At 36.4% G+C, this 18281-nt stretch overlaps 1 protein-coding gene across 1 annotated transcript in view; it reads right to left on the bottom strand.

Moving 5' to 3' along the window:
• Window positions 1-13947, bottom strand: part of TTN (titin) — a 235893-nt gene extending 221946 nt beyond the window's left edge. The window contains exons 1-12 of the mRNA XM_058028137.1: window positions 13857-13947; window positions 9567-9770; window positions 8634-8921; window positions 7794-7882; window positions 7455-7696; window positions 5448-5738; window positions 5056-5203; window positions 4478-4597; window positions 3321-3458; window positions 2910-3047; window positions 456-731; window positions 223-342 (exon numbers count right to left, since the gene is read on the bottom strand). Of these exons, the coding sequence (XP_057884120.1) occupies window positions 223-342; window positions 456-731; window positions 2910-3047; window positions 3321-3458; window positions 4478-4597; window positions 5056-5203; window positions 5448-5738; window positions 7455-7696; window positions 7794-7882; window positions 8634-8921; window positions 9567-9770; window positions 13857-13947 (2145 nt within the window). The remainder of the gene's footprint in view (window positions 1-222; window positions 343-455; window positions 732-2909; window positions 3048-3320; window positions 3459-4477; window positions 4598-5055; window positions 5204-5447; window positions 5739-7454; window positions 7697-7793; window positions 7883-8633; window positions 8922-9566; window positions 9771-13856) is intronic.
• Between the last annotated feature and the right edge of the window lie 4334 nt (window positions 13948-18281).

The raw sequence follows: 18281 nt of genomic DNA, 5'->3' as shown, positions 1-18281 counted from the left end.
ATAAGAAGTAAGAACAAATTGTATTTTAGCAATTCCTTTGTCTGTTTACAGCAGTGTTCTTTATTAGTCAAACAAGGCAACAAAAATAATTGCAAGGGGCACACAACTCTTCCTCTTGGGGAAGCACCACATTGGAGTGTGGGGGAAATAAATTTAGAATGAATGGCCTACTGGCTATTGAAAATTAGCATGCTGCTCCTCTTGGATGCAGCTTCAGCTTACCTCATATGTATGATCTGGTTTAGGAACAGCGACTCTGGAGACCGTGAAGTGAGGACTCACTGTGCGAGGCCGCGGCGGTTCAACATGAATTGTTTTCTCAAGTTCTGTTGTTCTTTTTATCTACACAAAGTAAGGAAGAAAGTTGTTGAAAGTGAAGCTGTTCTTTAAACTGAAACATGTTTTACTGGGACAGAGTTGCTGGAAAAGAATGCAATGGAAAAAAAGAGTCTAACCTCTTTTGATATATGAACTTCCTGTTTTTCAGGAGTTGAGATATGTTTCTCAGGAGGAACATAGACTGTTTTGACTTCTTTGGTGACAACATGACGTTCTGCTGGGGCCTCAGAACCACGGTCTGTTACAGTGTGCTCTTTATAACCATATTCCAAAGTTTTCTCCTTTACATAAGCTTCATCTGCTAGTTCTGGTTGCCAGGGTGATCGAACACGTGCCTGATCAACTGCTGCAACGACTGTAGCTACAGCTTCAGCCTTTATTCCAGCTTGAGTCTGCAAATAACATCAGCAGAATTTATACACATATGCATAACTATATTGAAAACTTGCATATGTGACAAACCGTTACAGCGTTGAGTATGTTCCACAGAGAGGTTGTATGGTTCTGCAAAAGTCATGATGAAAAGATCAAAAGTATGCACCTGTAAATACACTTAAGAATCAGTAAATTCAATGCAAATATATTCTCTAAGTGCTATCTCTGCAAATTCAGAATATATCTGTGCTTCTGTGTTTTATGCATATCAATATTTGTCTGCAAGTATTATTCTAATACTTTACAGCTACAATTGTGTCCACTTGTCTAAGAGTATGCAGGTAGGTAAATGTGCACATAGTTTTAAAGTATGCTCATCAGCTCCCTATAGGTCTTGTGTATGCAAAAAATGCATCTAGCCTCTATTGTGAATGTACTTACTAAGAAACAGACCCATAAAATTTTTTACATCAGGTACATCTGTTAATTCAGTACTGATCTATTTTAAAGGATTTTGCAAAAGAAGGGAGACTGATATGTCTGATAATTTGAAAATAATGCTTTTGTATCAGGACTTCTATTTGTTTCTAATAACTCATAAATACTGTCAACTTTGCAACTTTGTTATTAGGGTCCAAAGTTCTGTCCAGTCAGCCAGCAGTAGATAATAGTGAATACTACTACTGGTTGTTATTACTGATACATAATTACATAACTGATCTGGACAGAGCAACAGAGCATATGATACGTATTCCTTGAAAATGGGAAAAAAACCCCTAAAAGATAATTTCATACTGATTTCAAAAACATTACCAGCTTAAACTAAAATTACTTAGGTGAGGCCAAAATGTGATCCTTTACAGAGATTTTGTTTTCTTATTAAAGCAGTGTTTAGGTAACAGGGACTGCTTATTCAGTATTACTGTTGCTTTCCAAATAATTTTTTATACTGGCTTGAATTTGGCCCTAAGTTTATATCATATAACAAGGGACTGAACTCACCTAGCAGTCTGACTCTCAGTGAGTTTTATATGCTTCACTCATTTACTTATATTTTATAAAAGTATTTTATGAATGTACTACACTGTAAGTAGATAGATTTTAAACAGCAGCTATTGTCAACTATGCTTTTCTTGCACATGTAAGAATTCCTGACTGTATTGTGGATCTTTCCTACTGTGGGAATCCTACTGGAACAAGTGTCTGATGGTCATAAGTAACAAATTGGACAGACCTGAATGGAGGTTAAAATTTGTTTTGTACAAAGAACAATTCATACCTCAATAAAGAGAAGTTGTTTCATCTGACAACCATGAAATTACATGGAATCATCAAATAGAAAAAACGACTGCAGAATCAGAAATATGAATAAGTAAGTGTTGCTTAAAAGCCACTGAGAGGAGACTGTCACAGAGAAATCAGACTACAGCCTAAAGTGTGACATTTCCTAGCAGGGTGGGATATAAACCCCTTCAGTGCTAGAAACTTAATCCTACTGACTCTTTTACTTGAAAATCATCCCACTGAATGGGTATGTTTTCAGGAATTAATTTGAGAGTATTCTGTTTTATCAAAGTAGGTCTTAAAATGTAAGGTTTGCAGATAAACCAAATTGTAACAGTGCATTGGCTGTAATTTCTTCTCCAGTTCTGGACACTGTGACTGGTGCTTTAGTTTTAACAGTGGCTACTGTTTTGGGAACTACAATAGTTTTCTCACCTTCCTTTTTAATCTAGTTTTTATAGCAGAAATAAAAGTTTCAGTTACGTTCAGTCTTGAAAGATATTTGAACAATGAGAAAACATTTTGAAATGGGAAGAGGGAAGGAGAGTTGAAGGGTTAGATCCTTGTGCACTGCACACATCTCTGTATTATAGTGATAAGTACTGTTATATCCTCGCACCTATTCAAATAAAAGTAATGATTAAAAAAAAAGTTAAAATGCGTTTCAGGAGTCAGTCAGTCCACTCCAAACATCAGTCAGAAGATAATTATGAGCATCCTATTAATGAAAACAAGAGAGAAAGATCAAGATGAAATAATTTAGTCTAATTAGCAGTAGGTCTAAAAGTTTGTAAGTGGAATAATCTTAGAAAAAATGAGCTGGAAATGTACAGTTAGTATTTTTTGAGGAAAACAAGAGGTTGCAAAGAAGAAAGGATAAAACCAAATATGGCTAAAACAGTGCTATTCACCTTTTCACGTGTTATGCTCACTTGTTCTTGTTTGGTGGCAATTCTTTCTTTACTTTTCGATATTATGACCGGTGCTTTTGGTTTATCAGTAGTAATTACTACCTTAGGTACTGAAGGTTTCATTTCTTCCCTTCTTATCTATTTTTATGGTAAAGAAAAATGATAGTAATTGATTATGCCTGTTGTCATGATTACACAACTTTTTTGGATAGCAGGATAATGTTTCTAAATGTATATCAAGAAGAAAGAAACATGATTTCAGAATTGGAGTAATACCTTTGTACTCAAGTTATAGCACGTCTTCTATGCTGAGAGAAGTTAATGAAAAGTCATTATATATTCCATTGATTTTTATTTGAATGAGAGAAGAAACTTTCTACTTCCTAGTTTGTAATATATCAATTTATTTACCTGTTCATGAGCAATGTGCACTTGTTCATGTCTGGTAGTTATTTCTTCTGTAGCTCTTGTTATTCTTTCTTGTTCTTTGGCTTTGTCTGTGGCAATTATTACTGTCGGTACTGGAGTTTTCTCTGGTTCTTTTCTCACCTGGACATTTACAAATAAGGAACTTTTAATTTTTATTTTAAAATATAAGGTACGTGAATTTCAATATATTTGGAAAAGAGCATAGAAATTAAAGAGAGCAAAGATGTCACATTCTGTATTTTGAAATTGTCTAGTCTGGAAACAACAATAAAAACATAAACAGACTTTGTACAAAACATTGAACATAAAAATAATAAAACATTGCACAAATGCTTGTTTTGCTACTGAAAGCAGTACTAAAAAAATTGGTGCAGAGAAAAACTGTCCTGCATTAAAATCACTTTGAGAAAGTGTAAGATACTAAAAATAGGTTTAATGAAACTTTCGTTTGACAAGAATTTGACTTAGCTTTCAAATGCTAAATTCAGATTAATGCCCAGGTGGATTTCTGTTTCTCAGTGCTTTAAAGAGAGGTTACACTTTCTTCCTCATGCTTTTCTACTATAATGCAAATAAAACATTGGCTATAAAAGCTCATCTTCCAGTAAATCACATTTTTCTGATAAAATACATGTTAAAATAATCTGAACTCAAATCAATAATTTGTGTTTTCAAAGTCGATTTCAATGCAGAATGAGTTTTTCCTCCATTTTTTTTCTGACCCCCTGTTCTGCCAACAGACAAAGCAGAACAAATGCAAGCTTAGAGACAATATCAGAACTACCCCCTACAGACACACCCGGCCCCCAACAAAATTTAAGAGCTGCTTTCTACATGTCAATTCTTTGAATTATCAAGAATGCTTGAGAAAAGAGAGGTTGTCTTAGTTATTGCAACTTTTTCGATCACATTCTTAGGTATAAATAACGGAAGTGAAATAAAAAGTGAAAGAGAGTAATCACAGAGAAGAGAAGAGACAGGAAAAAGATGCACTGTAAGCTGGAAGAGTGAACATATATAAAAGGGACAAATAATAACAGTATCTCATTTTTCTTCTTCATAGGCTTGTCTTTTGTATGAGATATCAGATTTTTGAACAAGGTAGGGCATAAAAAATCTCAGGTACAATCTGTATTCACCTTTTCAGGAGAGATGTGTCTTTGTTCTTGTGAAGTTACAATTCCTTCTCTAGTTCTTGATATCACTGTTTGTTTTGTGGTTTTATCACTGGTAACTACTACCATTGCCTCCTTTTTCATCTGATTTTTGTAGCAACAGACAAAAAAACCAAAGCCTTAGAATTCATTTTAAAAATTTGATCATCAAAATAAGAAGAGAAATAAAAATAAGAGAGGAATTCAAGTAAAGGAAAAATACTAAGGAAGAATTATGTTTTTCTAGTGGGGAAATTATAAATGAGATATTAGAGAAAAAAGTAATCATTCTAAGAATAATGTTAGAGAATAAAGGAGAAGAGAGAATAGAGGATCATTTTCAGAGAAAGCAACTTAAAAAGAGTAATTAGTTCAATCCTGTTATGATGGAATGGGATGGTGTAAATGAACCTGAGCATTCCTTTGCAGTCCAGGTGTTCTAGATGAGTATGCATGCTTTTGCAGTGCACTGGGTAACATCTTGTTAATTCCTCACAGGGAATCATGCCTTGTTTGTGTGTTGGATGAAGGGATAAAGGGAAATGTCTGTGCTCTGTTTCTACCTGCTCATGAACAGGCTGAACGTGGACTGCAGTCATTGCTGTCCTTTTAGCAGTTTGCTCCGCCACACCTGGAGCTGGTTCTCTCACCATGGCTTGATCCACAGCAGCAACAACTGTAGCAATAGCTGCTGTTTTTTCACTGTCCTTTCTCACCTATATTTGTCACATCAAAAGACAATTTTTTCATATTTTGCATACATTCAGAAGAAGCACAAAACCAGTACAGAGACAGAATATTGCAAAGAAGCATTTCCACATCTGCAGCAGGACTCTCTCAATAGCAGATGCACACAAGGTTTTACACATAGCCTCTCAGAGTCCATTTAGCAGATCTATCCAGCAGTGGTGAGACCCCACACAAACCAAACCCAGTATTTTTTCCAGAAAGAGACTTTACCTCTCTAGCACCAGCGGCCACCTCGCCAGCAGCAGTGCCAGTAACAGTGACTTGTTCTTGGACCCCATATCTCCCTTCCCATCTTTCCTCAGTGACTTGGGTAGTGCTTGTGGATACTCTTGTTTCCTTCATCTGGGCTTCCATGGTTCCAGTGTATCCTTCCTGCTTCCAAGGAGGAAGGACATCAGCCCCAGCTGTTGTCACTACATGTGGTTTACGGATTGGAGATGGAGATTTCACTGGTCTAATAGGTGAGGTGGAGATTCTCCCAGCAGGAGAAACGGACCTATTAAAAAAAAAATACAGTATCATTAATCTACTGCCACAGAATGATAATTGTATAAACAACTTCAGCCTGAACTTGAACTCACTCCCCATGTAGGTATCTCCAGTAATGTGTAGTTTAATTTTAAGAACGGTTTTTGAGAGGTTCTACTTGTAAATTACACTAACTTGTTTTTATAAAATTATGCCTAACTGTTGTCATTCATAACTTTAACATGTCTTTGTAGTAGCTTAGTTTCCAAAAAGAAATAAGAACAAGTGGCAAAAGAAATTTCAGTCAACCAAATATATTTGAGATATAAAAATTATTTTGCATTTCCTCTATCCTAATTCTTCTAATAGGAATAATACAAAAGGCTCACAGGCTGTAAATACTACATAATACGGTCATGGTCCAGTCTCTGTAGAGAGACAAAATCATAATTGTAACCAATCTTGAGAAAAATGTCATGTAGCTACCACCTAGCAAACCAACTGGATGTACTCCTGTACTACATATTACCGTCAGTGTTGTCCATATAAGTACCCATAATCCAGGCAAATTTCTTATCAGTGCTGAATATTTTTCCCTGCACTTACATGTACAGATCTCAGATGCAATAATTTATATCCACTTGGCAAGTGCTAGTTTCTAAATTCTGATATTCCAAAAAATTCAGTCCTAATCCTAGCAGACAGTTTTAAAGCGTTTTCCAAAATTCTTAAACAGGCTTTCTAACTTAGAATTTCTTTCAGTGGAATTTTTTGTGCTGTATTTCCCAGAGAACGTTAACAAATAGCAGCAGTAGGGGGCAGCAGCATCATGTTGATTTTTAGATTTAGTTTTTTCTAACGTGTTGTAGGTCTAAAAGGGGTCTGACTAGCAAGGGAGGGCAAATTTCTAGTTCTATATGTGCTCTAGATGTCGCTATTGAATTCCTTTTTCATTTATGTAGTTTGATAGTTACAGCTAGTTGCTATCAATCCATTTATTCCTGTCCTTGCAAGTTATTATCAGTGGGGTAAATTCACCAGCATACCCAGCTCTGGGAACTTAAATGGGGCTCTTCTGAGCATTCAGCTTGGAGACATTCCTTCCATGATGCTGGTACTTCAGGATACTGCAAATGCAGGACTTTCAAAACACTCTTGGCTTTACCTGCTCCTCAGCACAGACCTCATGGGGTCTCCCAGACCACGAGCCTTGCTCTTCACATCACTCACTTTCCCTCTCTGGCCCTTCTACACAGCAGAGATAAACTTCATTTTTCCATAACCACATTTAGCTTGCCTACCTTCAAAATATTATTTCTATAGTTATTACCAGCACATACACAGAACACGAGCTCAAGGTTTTTTTACATATCCTTTCATTTTGTTTGCCACTCATCAGTGTCATTGCTCTTTTCTCTGTTCATCTAAAATAATCAAGAGTCAACTGCTCTACTGTTGTTTTTTTTCTGTTTCATCATGAAATTGAGCTGTGAGTGCCACTTTGGCTCTATGTAGAGCAACCAAATGGGATTTTCTACAGTAGGGTATAGAAGTCTACATAAGGGACACACACTTCTGTAGCAGTGGCAAATAGAGCACATTACAGCTCACCATCAGAACAAAGCCAGTCATTATTAAGTCAGTGCATTCTTTCATTTCATACTGTGTTCTCATTCTACAGCATTACTTCTATATGTAAAAGTGATTCCAAAAGCAATACTGCCCAAAAGAACAGTAATTTTACCTTACTGGTGAAGGTGTTGGTGCTCTGACATGTCTTACAGGCGATGGTGATTGTCTAACGGGCGATGGTGATTGCTGTCGTGCCATTTGTGCTTTTGCAGCAGTTGTCGGGGTTGGTGATTTGGATGTAGGTCTAGGAGGCATTCGTGGAGGTGCCTTGTGTGGGAGCTGTTGGGTGGTTGCACCTTCTATCATCATTTCAACACTTGTAAGTGATCTGGCATCAAAGTGGGCTTCAGTCTTCTACAATGAAAAACAAGAAAAGGAAAACTAGGGTGAGGGACTGTAGAAGTAATCCTCCACATTTTAGCCTTACCTGCTTTGTTTTTGAAAGTTTTACCTTTTCAATTCTGGCTTGTCTTGTTTGTGAAATCTGAGCAGTCGATACAATTGTCTTTGTCTTTTTAGCAGGAACGGCTTCTTCCTCACCTTTGGAAAGAAAACATGGTCAGAAGAATTGATATGTTAACAATGAATAAACAGAGAAATAAATGAATGGTCAACTTCAATTATATAAAAAATTTACATAAACAGCAGAAAAATAATTAAACAACCATCTGTTTTGCCTTCATTATCTACAGATAGATAGTTGTGAAAACAGTTGAAACAATATTACTGCATTACCAAGTCATTAGAAAACAACCTCAAAGCAGAACAAAATACATTCATTGTAGATTCTTCATATCAGTCCTGGATCTTAAATGACTACAGACAAAAGCCTGACTGAGGTGAAATCCAAGCAAGAGTGCTCTGGGTAGCATGTTTTCCTGCCACAATTCTCTAAAAACTGTCCTCATCCTTACCAGCCTCCTTCACAAGACTAGGTACAGCTATGCAGTCTAATTTATCTATTCTATCAAAGCCAACTTACAAATAAAACTTTGAGAGATTTACAGACCAAAATGAGAACAACTCAAGGTATCCCACACTTTTCCCATCAACTATATCCTCTGCTTAAAGAACACTCATTCTGGAGAAAAATCTTTTTAAATCTCAGACAAAAATCTGTGGTAAATTTCATCAAAGATGCTGTTTTGTTTTTTTTATTTTACAGCAAGTTAATAACTCTTGAGAAAGAAATGATAAATTAACTTGTTGATATAACTGCAATGAGTGGTGCATATTGTACCATTACCATTAATGCTCTGATTTTCATGGCCTGCAGCTTCAGCTCTGTTACCTTGAATTAGCAATTCAGCTGTTGAAGTAGCACGTCCCACGCTATTTGTGGCATTTACGGAATAGGTGCCGGAGTCTTCAGGATATGCTTCTGCAATTATTAAGCTGTAAAGGTCTCCTTCTTGTGAAATTTTAAAATCGGGGGAACTTTTAATTTCTACTCCATCCCGATAGAACTTCACCACAGGTGTAGGGATTCCAGTCACTCTCACGTCAAGTCGAACTTGACTTCCTTGTCTTGCAGTCATGCTCTGTAGTCGTTGTGAGAAGTTTGGTGGTGCTGTTGCAGCTGCATTTTTATTAAAGAAGTAAACAGAAAAACAATGGTGTCTGTTAAAAAGAATGGCAAGTACTAGATGCTTTCATTACTAGAAGTGTGTGAGGTCTATTTCTTCTTCACGGGCTACTGACAGGTGATAGTACCTTCTGAAACATTCAAAATATTATTTTTGATTACACCTAGGATTGCAAATGTTTCTAGAATTACAGATATATTGCTTGTAACCATAGGCATTAAGCACAGTCTTTTGGTATGGACCTTTATGTGACTTGTTCTGTTAAATATCATTGATACCATTAGATATCATTAATGGCTCCATCCTGCAGAAATTAATTTTTTTTAAATGGGCAATTTCAATGTAGCCAGCATGACAGACTGCAAGGAGCTACCTGCATAAGGGCTAAGCCAGAAGCTTGAGTCGTGTAATCATGAAAAAGAGTTTGTGAGATCAAGATTAAACTTGATACAGTTAAAATGTAAAGGACACTGTGAGACATTACTGGTGAGAATACACGCTGAGTTCTAGACTGCTTTAGGAATAGGAATGTGCTTTGCTATTTTTTGCTGATCATGTACTTGAAATCTGAACTCTTTCCAATCATCCCTCAGACTGGTAGCAGGCAGAGAGAGGTGCCTTTCTGTGGCTGTGAGTACCTGTGACCAGCAGCTCAGCAGTACTAGTCGCTTGCCCAGATCCATTGGTGGCTTGCACAGTGTATCTCCCGCTGTTGGCTTCTGTCACGGTGGGGATCACCAGTCTAGCGCGGCCATCACTAAACGAGATCTGCACACCGGGCAGAGTTGCAGCAGAGAGAACCTGGCCATCCCGAAACCAGTTCACCTCAGGAACTGGGAAACCTGCAGAAAAAGGAAGACAAATGGAGATCAAGACATTATGAAATGCCAGACATAAAAATTTACCATGTATACACAGCTGCGGTGGAGCATAATGCCATAGGTGCAGATATATGTCCAGAGACACAGTGGCAAAGGAATTTTGTTTTAGAAAGGTCTCTAAAATGCACAGAGCAATAGGGCAGCTGCACTGGCTCCTGTGTTTAGTAAATCACTTGAAAAATGAGAAAACTGTAGTATTTAGCAATCTTACTAAGAAATAGAAGTCCATCAAATTCAGGAGGAGGATGTGAGGTATTTTAAAAATGTATTTGCTGGTATCTAAGTAGGATTGATTATTGTTAGCATGTTTATGCAGTCCAATAGTCTGGAGATAATGTAAACATCAGTACTTCCAACCAAATAAAGCATATGTTCTAAAACTACTATGGTTTTAGAAAATGAAGTGATAGAAAAAGTGACTGCTGTAGACATTAAAATCAAATGCCAGCAAAGTTTTGGGGGTTTTAATTTCTTTTTCTGCAATTTTTTGAGTTTGATCAACAGCAGTCACCTGGAATCAACTGTTGTTCAAATATATTATTCTACTTTATCAGGGTCATGAACAAGAGTCTTGGGGTCAGAAAAATTTCAGTTTTAACAACAGCTGATTTTTGGTTTTAAATGGTGATTTGAGATTGCCTGTGGAAATTGTCTTCTCAGTGTTCTACTCAGCCAAATTTATTGAGTAACTTAAATTCATTTGATGAACAAGTAAAATTCTTATATGAACCACACACATAAGGAGAACAGATAATTTAAGGAGATGGTTCCAGCTCAAAGTCTTTTTTGTAGTTCTAGAACATAATTTCTTCCAAATTAAAATCCTCCCAAATTCACTTCATGTTTTTCTCCACTCAACCCAAATCACCAGTTGCACTGCATGGAGGCTAAGAAATGAGATCTGAGACTTGAATTAATTTTCCCAGTTGTATTGTCTGTGCCCCAGGGGCACAGAATTCTGCTTCCTTTCTAGAGTATCCTTCCTATAAACCAAATAAATTATTAAGGAATTTGATGTGCAAGGAAAATGACTGTGTGAGACTAAAGTGAAAGAGCAGCTGATATGTAGATTGAGGCTTTCATTGGTTCACTGCAGTCCCATCAGACTTGGTTAGGAAAGTTTAAAATCAGATTCACAGTAAAGCACTGATATTTAGAGAAATGTAAAATGAACATACACACAGAGAGAAAGAAAATGTGGACAGTTTTAGGGAGGATTGGAAATCAAAAGAGTAAAAGTAGCTTTAAGCATTGTTAGTTTACAGATGGAAGTTATCAAACAGTCCTGATGGGATGTATGATTCAATTTTGTGCTATCGGTGTAGGGCAACTTGGGCATTATCATCATCAACTTAGAGTATGCAGCAGACACCAGTGATTTCATTCAGAGCTATGTGTCTTCAATATTAGTGAAAATTAGTTTAAAAATATTTTAAGCTAGGCAATCCTTCAAAACACATCCTCTGTAGTGAATTTCATGAAATATTTCAAAAGTTCTATTTGAACTTTTGCGGTGGTATTATATGATGATTAGCAAAAATGGGAGTTTCTGTGGCAGGTTGAGAAAGGCCTGCACTTTTAAAATGGAGTCTATTTTGATGTCTCAAACTGCTATGTACAAGGCATCTGAAGCTAGAAGCCATTTTAGAAATCTGAGCCCGAGTTTATATTTAAAACTCAACTCCACGAATTTCCTAGCACTCTGCTAGCCCCAGGTCACAGAGCTAGTAACATCTAACTCAGATTATAGATAAATGTGCCCAGTCTATATAGAGTAGGGTTTTACTTCTACATGTCCCAAATACACTATGATTTGACTGTTAATGATAAGAACAATCGTTGTTCTTTTTAAAACTGTCCTTGAGGTTTTTTGAACTTTAATACCAAAAAGAAGAAAATCGACCTGTAGTGCCTCAAATTCACCACTTAAGTAATTGAATTCAATAAGATTCTCCTGACAACAATGTGAGAGGGACTGCCAACTTGTGTATGATCTGTGTGCTGCTTTCAAAAACAAGCACTATGAAAAGGCTGTCTTGCACTGGGTAATACCTGAAAATACCAGTTCAAGAAAGGTAAGCAGTGCACAGTTTAATTCTTTATGAAAAAATTCGAACTTGATCAGTACTGTGGAGACATGAGCTTGGCACTGTTCTAAGGCCAGGAACAGTTCTGACTTTCTTGTCTCATGACTCAGTCACCGGTGACCCAGTAGGACTCCCCCTGTGACAGTGTCCTGGCTGCCCTGGCATTTGCTGCTTTTAATAACAGGGTTTGTGTGTTCTGTGCTTTCTGTTACATGCTGGGTTTATTAATCTGATATCATCCCTTTATAATGTGACACTTAATTCACATTCTAATACAGCAGCACAGTTCATTTATTCTAGTTTACACACGGCAAAATTACATCTCAGGTGGTTGCTAAGCTCTCCTTGATACTCTTAGATTAACTGAGCTCTTCACATTTGAACTGTAGCTGTGTATTAATACTTGACTTGTTTATAATAGATCAGTGTTATTAGAGATAGAGAAAAATTCTTATTTTTAAACTCACAATAATTCATTGCAGGTAGAAAGGGTAGACATTACAGCAGGATAAAGCTATGTAGTCCTTTATTTATGCAATTAGTTATAGTAAAAGCCTTTCCTGACTTTTATGCTGCAGAAAACTAAATGCCAAACCACTGTCAGGTCTTTCAAATCAGGACGATGTTTTTAGGGCAGTAAGGATATACCAGAATCTCACAATGTGAAAAAAACCTAACAAGAGGTTGACTCACAAGATATTTGAGACTAACATACAAATATGGCATATGCTATTAGAAACACTGCTGTATCTTCTCTTGGTAAGAAATCAAGTTCCCCTCCCAAGTACTCCATGACATCATACAAATGAAATTAGCCAAAATCACACACTGAATAATAACACTAGCCTCCTAACTTTTTCTGATGATATTTTTAGGTATTCCTAATACCAATAAGTATTGTAAAAGTGAAAAAAAATTCACAGAAAATTTACAGTGTAGAAGCAAGAAGAGAAAACCAGGGCAATTAACTGAAGAATAAGGGCCAAATAATAGAATATGGCATGAAAAAGTGTCATGGATGGAGACTGCAGGACGTGTTCAAACACCAAATGTGTGAGCCAGTGTCAGGCAAAATGACCAAGGGATGAAATACATGGACCATAGATGTCAGAGATCTTTATAGCTGCACAGATCATGTGTTTGCACCTGTCACAGAGCATCTGAGTAGTGCTTTATGGTATGTGGATCATCACATTGCTAATGCCTGTAAGACAATATAATTCCACCAGAAGGAGCACATGTCATTTCTCCTTAGTCACTGCCGAGGTCAGAGACACTCTTAGAACAGTGTGTTGGGTCTCTGGTAACGCTATCTCAGGGGTTTGCTTGGAGTTCTGCACAAGATAGGGTGTTTGAATAGTATGTAGACTGGAGAAATCAAGTATCCTTTAAATTGCATGGTATCTTTATATTGCGCAGGCAATTGATATTAATCCAGCCTTGTGCTAACATCATGATCACCTTACACATCTATTTTTTAGCACACGAGGGTTTTCTGCCCTCTTTAGTGGCCAGTTGGGCCTAGATTTTGTGCTTTTAATCCCCCTCCTAGAACTCTGGAATTAAGTAAACTTAAGGGCAGAAACTTAAGGGAAGCAGAAATAGAGCTTGCTTAGCTAGAGTAAACCTTAACAAAAGGTCTTGGAAGAACTATCATAAATCCTGTTTTCTGCATCCTGACTTCTAATTCTGCCCAGTCATCATCCAAATGAGGTTATTGTTTCTGCAGCCACATGAAGTTCCCTTATTAGCACAGTATGTATTTTTAGGCACATACATTTCAAGGGGTGGTTCAGCGCGGTATGATATGGATATATATCCACATTTCAGCACCCATCTTGACCCATTCATACCAGATTATGATCTATGAAAAGTGTCATCATTTTTCTCATCATAAACATTAGAAAATAAATTAGTGCTAAACGACAGCAAATCTTGGAAGAATGAATCAAAGCCTTACCGCTAATATGAGCCTCAAAGGTTGCGGCACTACCCTCCAGTGCCACAACGCTTTGTAACGGCTGTGTGAAAGTTGGTGCTTTCGTCGTCATCTTTACAGGCACTCTGCAAGCAAAATAACCCCATCATTAGATATCAATGGTGAAAATGTTATTGTATCCACACACTTCTTGCAAGATTTTAAGAATATGTGCAGCTATTCTCTAAACAATTTACTCAGTTTTAAATCAGAACAACTGGTGAAATGCAAATATTGTGGGTTTTGACAAATTTGTATTGCAAATTACTCTTGGAACATGTTTGGCTGAACTGGATGGGAAACCATTATATTTAGTGGAGCTGTTCTTTGGCACTGCAAGTATGCAGCAGGAGAGAAAATTCTGCTTGACTCACTGTGTGACCTTCCACAGGTCATTCAGGCTGCCTCTCTTTGTCTACTAATTTGTTTTATCTGACAGGAAAAAATTACCCTGTATAATTTTAAAAAATATTTTGCTGGTGCAAAATATTTGCATTCTGCAATGACAAGACAACTAGGTCACTAAGAAGCAATTGAAAGAAATGTGGAAATCTACAATGTACTTAGCTTAATAATACCAATAAATTATTATTAATAATTTATTAGTAATAAGTTATTAATAAAAATAATAATATTAATGAATTTTTCATTATTAATAATGCAATAAGTATCAAAATACTATTTTAAAAGCACTCTGTAAATAGTGAATAATTTCACTTTACAGAAGCATATTGGCAATAAAGATGCAAATAAAATTCTCCTCTTTCTTAGAGAGTATCTCCGTGGAATTTTGAGTATGGAAAGACAGCCACCTTCGAAATGTGAGCTAGGATATAAAGTAGCCACTGACACTGATGGCTTGAACAACTGCAAAGCCATATGAAATCGGAAAGAAAGTTTGCTTTCTCTTGCTATGCCAGAAGATCTTACTTTGAAATAACACACTCCCACTAGAAAAGCTTGTGTGTTGATATTTTATATTTGCATGATCTATTTATTAACTGATGTTGAATTGTACAGTTTTTTAAAAGGTAGCTACTATTTTCGTAATATTATCATACATCCATTAAAGTTACATTTTTTCTTATTAAAAAATTCCTCAGGGCATATCTGGTATCAACCAACAGAAAAATCCCACAATATTTCAAGGCAAACTTACTCATATATTTACTTCCATTTACTTTTGCTCTTTGTGACAGTCCCAAGGTTAAATTAAAAATGACAAAGTGAAGTTTCTTTCACTATGAGTCAAATTTATTCTACCTCTCACAGGGGTGAAAATTCTTCATTACTTGGGTTCTTTCATAGAAATCAGGGCCTGATGCATACGTGCAATAAGAGCATAAAGGCAGAACTGGATATTGAATTGGAATTTTCAGGTTCAGTTATGACTATGTTTTGAAGCTCAGCTAAAATAAATGGGAATAATTTTGCAATACAATTAAACATTATGAAAGCTCATATATATATATATATATATATATATATATATATATATATATATATATACATATATGTAGTTTCCAGAGGAGAACAGAAATAATTTAATTGAGAATAATTTCTATCGAGATCCCACAAAGTTTCTATATTTCATTGTCCAAGCAAATTCCGGGGATATAGATGTGATCTTATAAGGCTTCTTGTATAATTAGAATTGAAAGTATGCATCTAAAATGTCATGTTCCAGAAATAACCTTTGCAGCCATGAATGACAGCAGACAAGTGTTCCAGAGCTGCCGTGTAACTGATACCTTAGCAGTTGTTTTCCTTAAAAAGTCATCAGCACTTAGCTGATACCATGTGCATTTTATCAGAGCTATTCTTGGAGCTTCTCAGTTTATCTCTCAGCAGCATAACCTTGAACACTCCCAACAGAAAGGAGTTTTTAAGTTAAGCACATGTTTCCATGCACTTTTAAAATCCTAATTTATGTGGTCTTTAGCAATGAAATACCCTGGAAAAGAAGCCTTTTTGCTGAGAGTTATCGAAACTTACTCCAGAAATTAAGGCTATAACCTTGACAGAGCATTTAAGTGTTTCATGTCTATACCCTGAAATCTACAACCCCCTGTGAGAAAATTTATAAATAATAGATTGTATCAGAATTATTAATGACTGATAAAACACTTATTACACCACCAGAAACATGCTACTAACCTGATCTCTCAAAGTGCCTGCAAGAGTGGGCTAAGCCCAACGAAATCTTCTTGAACGACGTCCTTATCCAGAGTAAGATTTTTTAGACAATCCCAGCATGAGAATTGAAGAGCCTCTAATCATAAAAACAAAACTACACAGTCTTGACAGTGTAGTTTTGTTTTTTTGCAATCCCTACACCCGAGGCGAGGCGGGGAATGCACGACTGCTCAGAAGTGCTAACATAGTTGTTTCGCTTTATATACCCCAGCTCTGCTGACACGTCTGCCTCATCATGTCAGTGCCCATTCTGATTGGTTTCCTGAAAGAAAGTTTCTTGGGAGAGGGGATTCACTCTCTGTAACCATACACCACCTGTTGGTTTTGATTGACAATGCTAATTTTAGAGGCACAAAAGGGATTCACCGAGGAAACCTCAGCCATTCCAAAGCTTTTGATTTATAATTCAATTTAGTTTACCAAGTGCAGTTTACATTGTAAATTACCTAATTCATAATCACAAGACAAATAAAATAATAAAAAAGCATTTTAACAGGGCATATGGACAAGTGAGATTCAGCCTTACTTTCTTTCATTATAAAACATCCAAGAAGCCACACCAAATGCATATGTCAATCACCAGACTAAATAAGTAAGCTGAGCTCAGACAAGTGGCTGCAGTTGCACTATTAGAATACACCATTTAAACTATTTTTCCCCTCTAACTTTGAATTGTAAAATTTTGTTTGTTAATATATAGATTTTGTTTTGTAGGGTTGTTTTTGTTTCCTTCACAATTTTTCTGTTGGATGTTCCAAGCAGTTAAGCATAACAAACAGTAGCATACAATGTGCAGAAACACAAATTTTGTTAAAGTAAATTAACATGGACAAATTCTGTCATTTTCAAGAAAGAAGATTTTAAGTCTAACAGCTTTTTTCTAGGCCTGTGTAGGCCTTGTGCACACCTCAGGCCATGGAAAGCATATTGGCTTTTGAACTTCAGTAGCCCAGCTTTGTCACTGTGCAGCTACTTGTGCTTTTAGAGAGGCTGCTTCTGAAACAGACATCAGAGTTAGGAGACGGCTCTTGTTTATGGCTGGAATGGGAGGTGTTTCACCACACCACCACCTCGTTTGCTTGGTTCTATTCCTGCCTATCTAGCAAACTCTTTAAGCACATAACTGACACATAAGACTACTTAAAATTGCTCGCTTAAAATCAAGCATGTGCTTAGCTGGTTTGGTAAAACGAGACTGCAGTCTGCAGTTACCAAGTTCCACATGGAAAAGGACCTCCCTGAGAGCACCCAGATAAGTAAACAAAGATTGGAGCTTTGTGCTATCAGCTGCACTTGTGTTTGAAAACAACCTGAATGAAATTTCCAGCAAGAGAGGCAGAAAATGCCAAGGAGAGAGAGAGAGGGTTTCACTGCTATGATTCCTGCAAGAGAGTCCTAATGTTATAGTTTGCAGATCTGAAATAAATAAGGAATTATATATTGCTGCAATTTCAAAAAATAACTTCAGAAATTTGATCTGAAAGTCAATTCATCCATCCTGTAAGGTGGCAACTTCATGGCTACTCTTGGCATGCAGCAGCAGCACAAACTGGAGGAACGGTCTCTTCACTGGTACTACACTGGAACTACCTGAACTCTCACAGTGGCTGAAAGTCAGAGTACTACAGCTCATTTTTAATTTCTTGTTGCAAATAGATTTCAGAGAGCCTAATGTACATGACTTTCAGAGAGCACTCTGTACATGACTTAGTATGACACCAAATGCAACTCTATGCAATGAGGGGGAGCTCAAGCTGGCTTGTATTAAAAAAATGTATTAAAAATATCTAAAGAAACTTGTGTAAAGAGTATAAAATGTCTATTTCTAAACAGAGGCCTGCTAAATTAGCAAACAGTTGTTTTTCTCTCTAGTTAAACATTTATATAGTGAAAATTCAAACTTGAAGAAAAACACAGGCTAGTATTTGCAAACTTAAAAAATGCAGCCTGCTTAATGATGATGTCAAAATCAAACAAAAAAATATAAAAGTTTATTAACATATTATCATTTTGAAATCACAGAAATATAAAACTTGTCATTTTGAAATTCTGACATGGTCAGAACTTCATATTTCCATTTTCCATTTCCATATTCTATTTCCATTAAGTCAACAATGACTGATAACAGTAATAGTTACGAAGGAAAAAATTTCCTGCATTCAAATACAGATATACTGTATTTAAAAAAATAAGTTCCTTCTTTTTTTTTTT

This window comes from Melospiza georgiana, chromosome 7 (assembly GCF_028018845.1).
Source record: "Melospiza georgiana isolate bMelGeo1 chromosome 7, bMelGeo1.pri, whole genome shotgun sequence".
NCBI lineage: Eukaryota > Metazoa > Chordata > Aves > Passeriformes > Passerellidae > Melospiza > Melospiza georgiana.
Note: the sequence above shows the minus strand (reverse complement) of the source record. Positions and strands in the feature narration are given on the sequence as shown.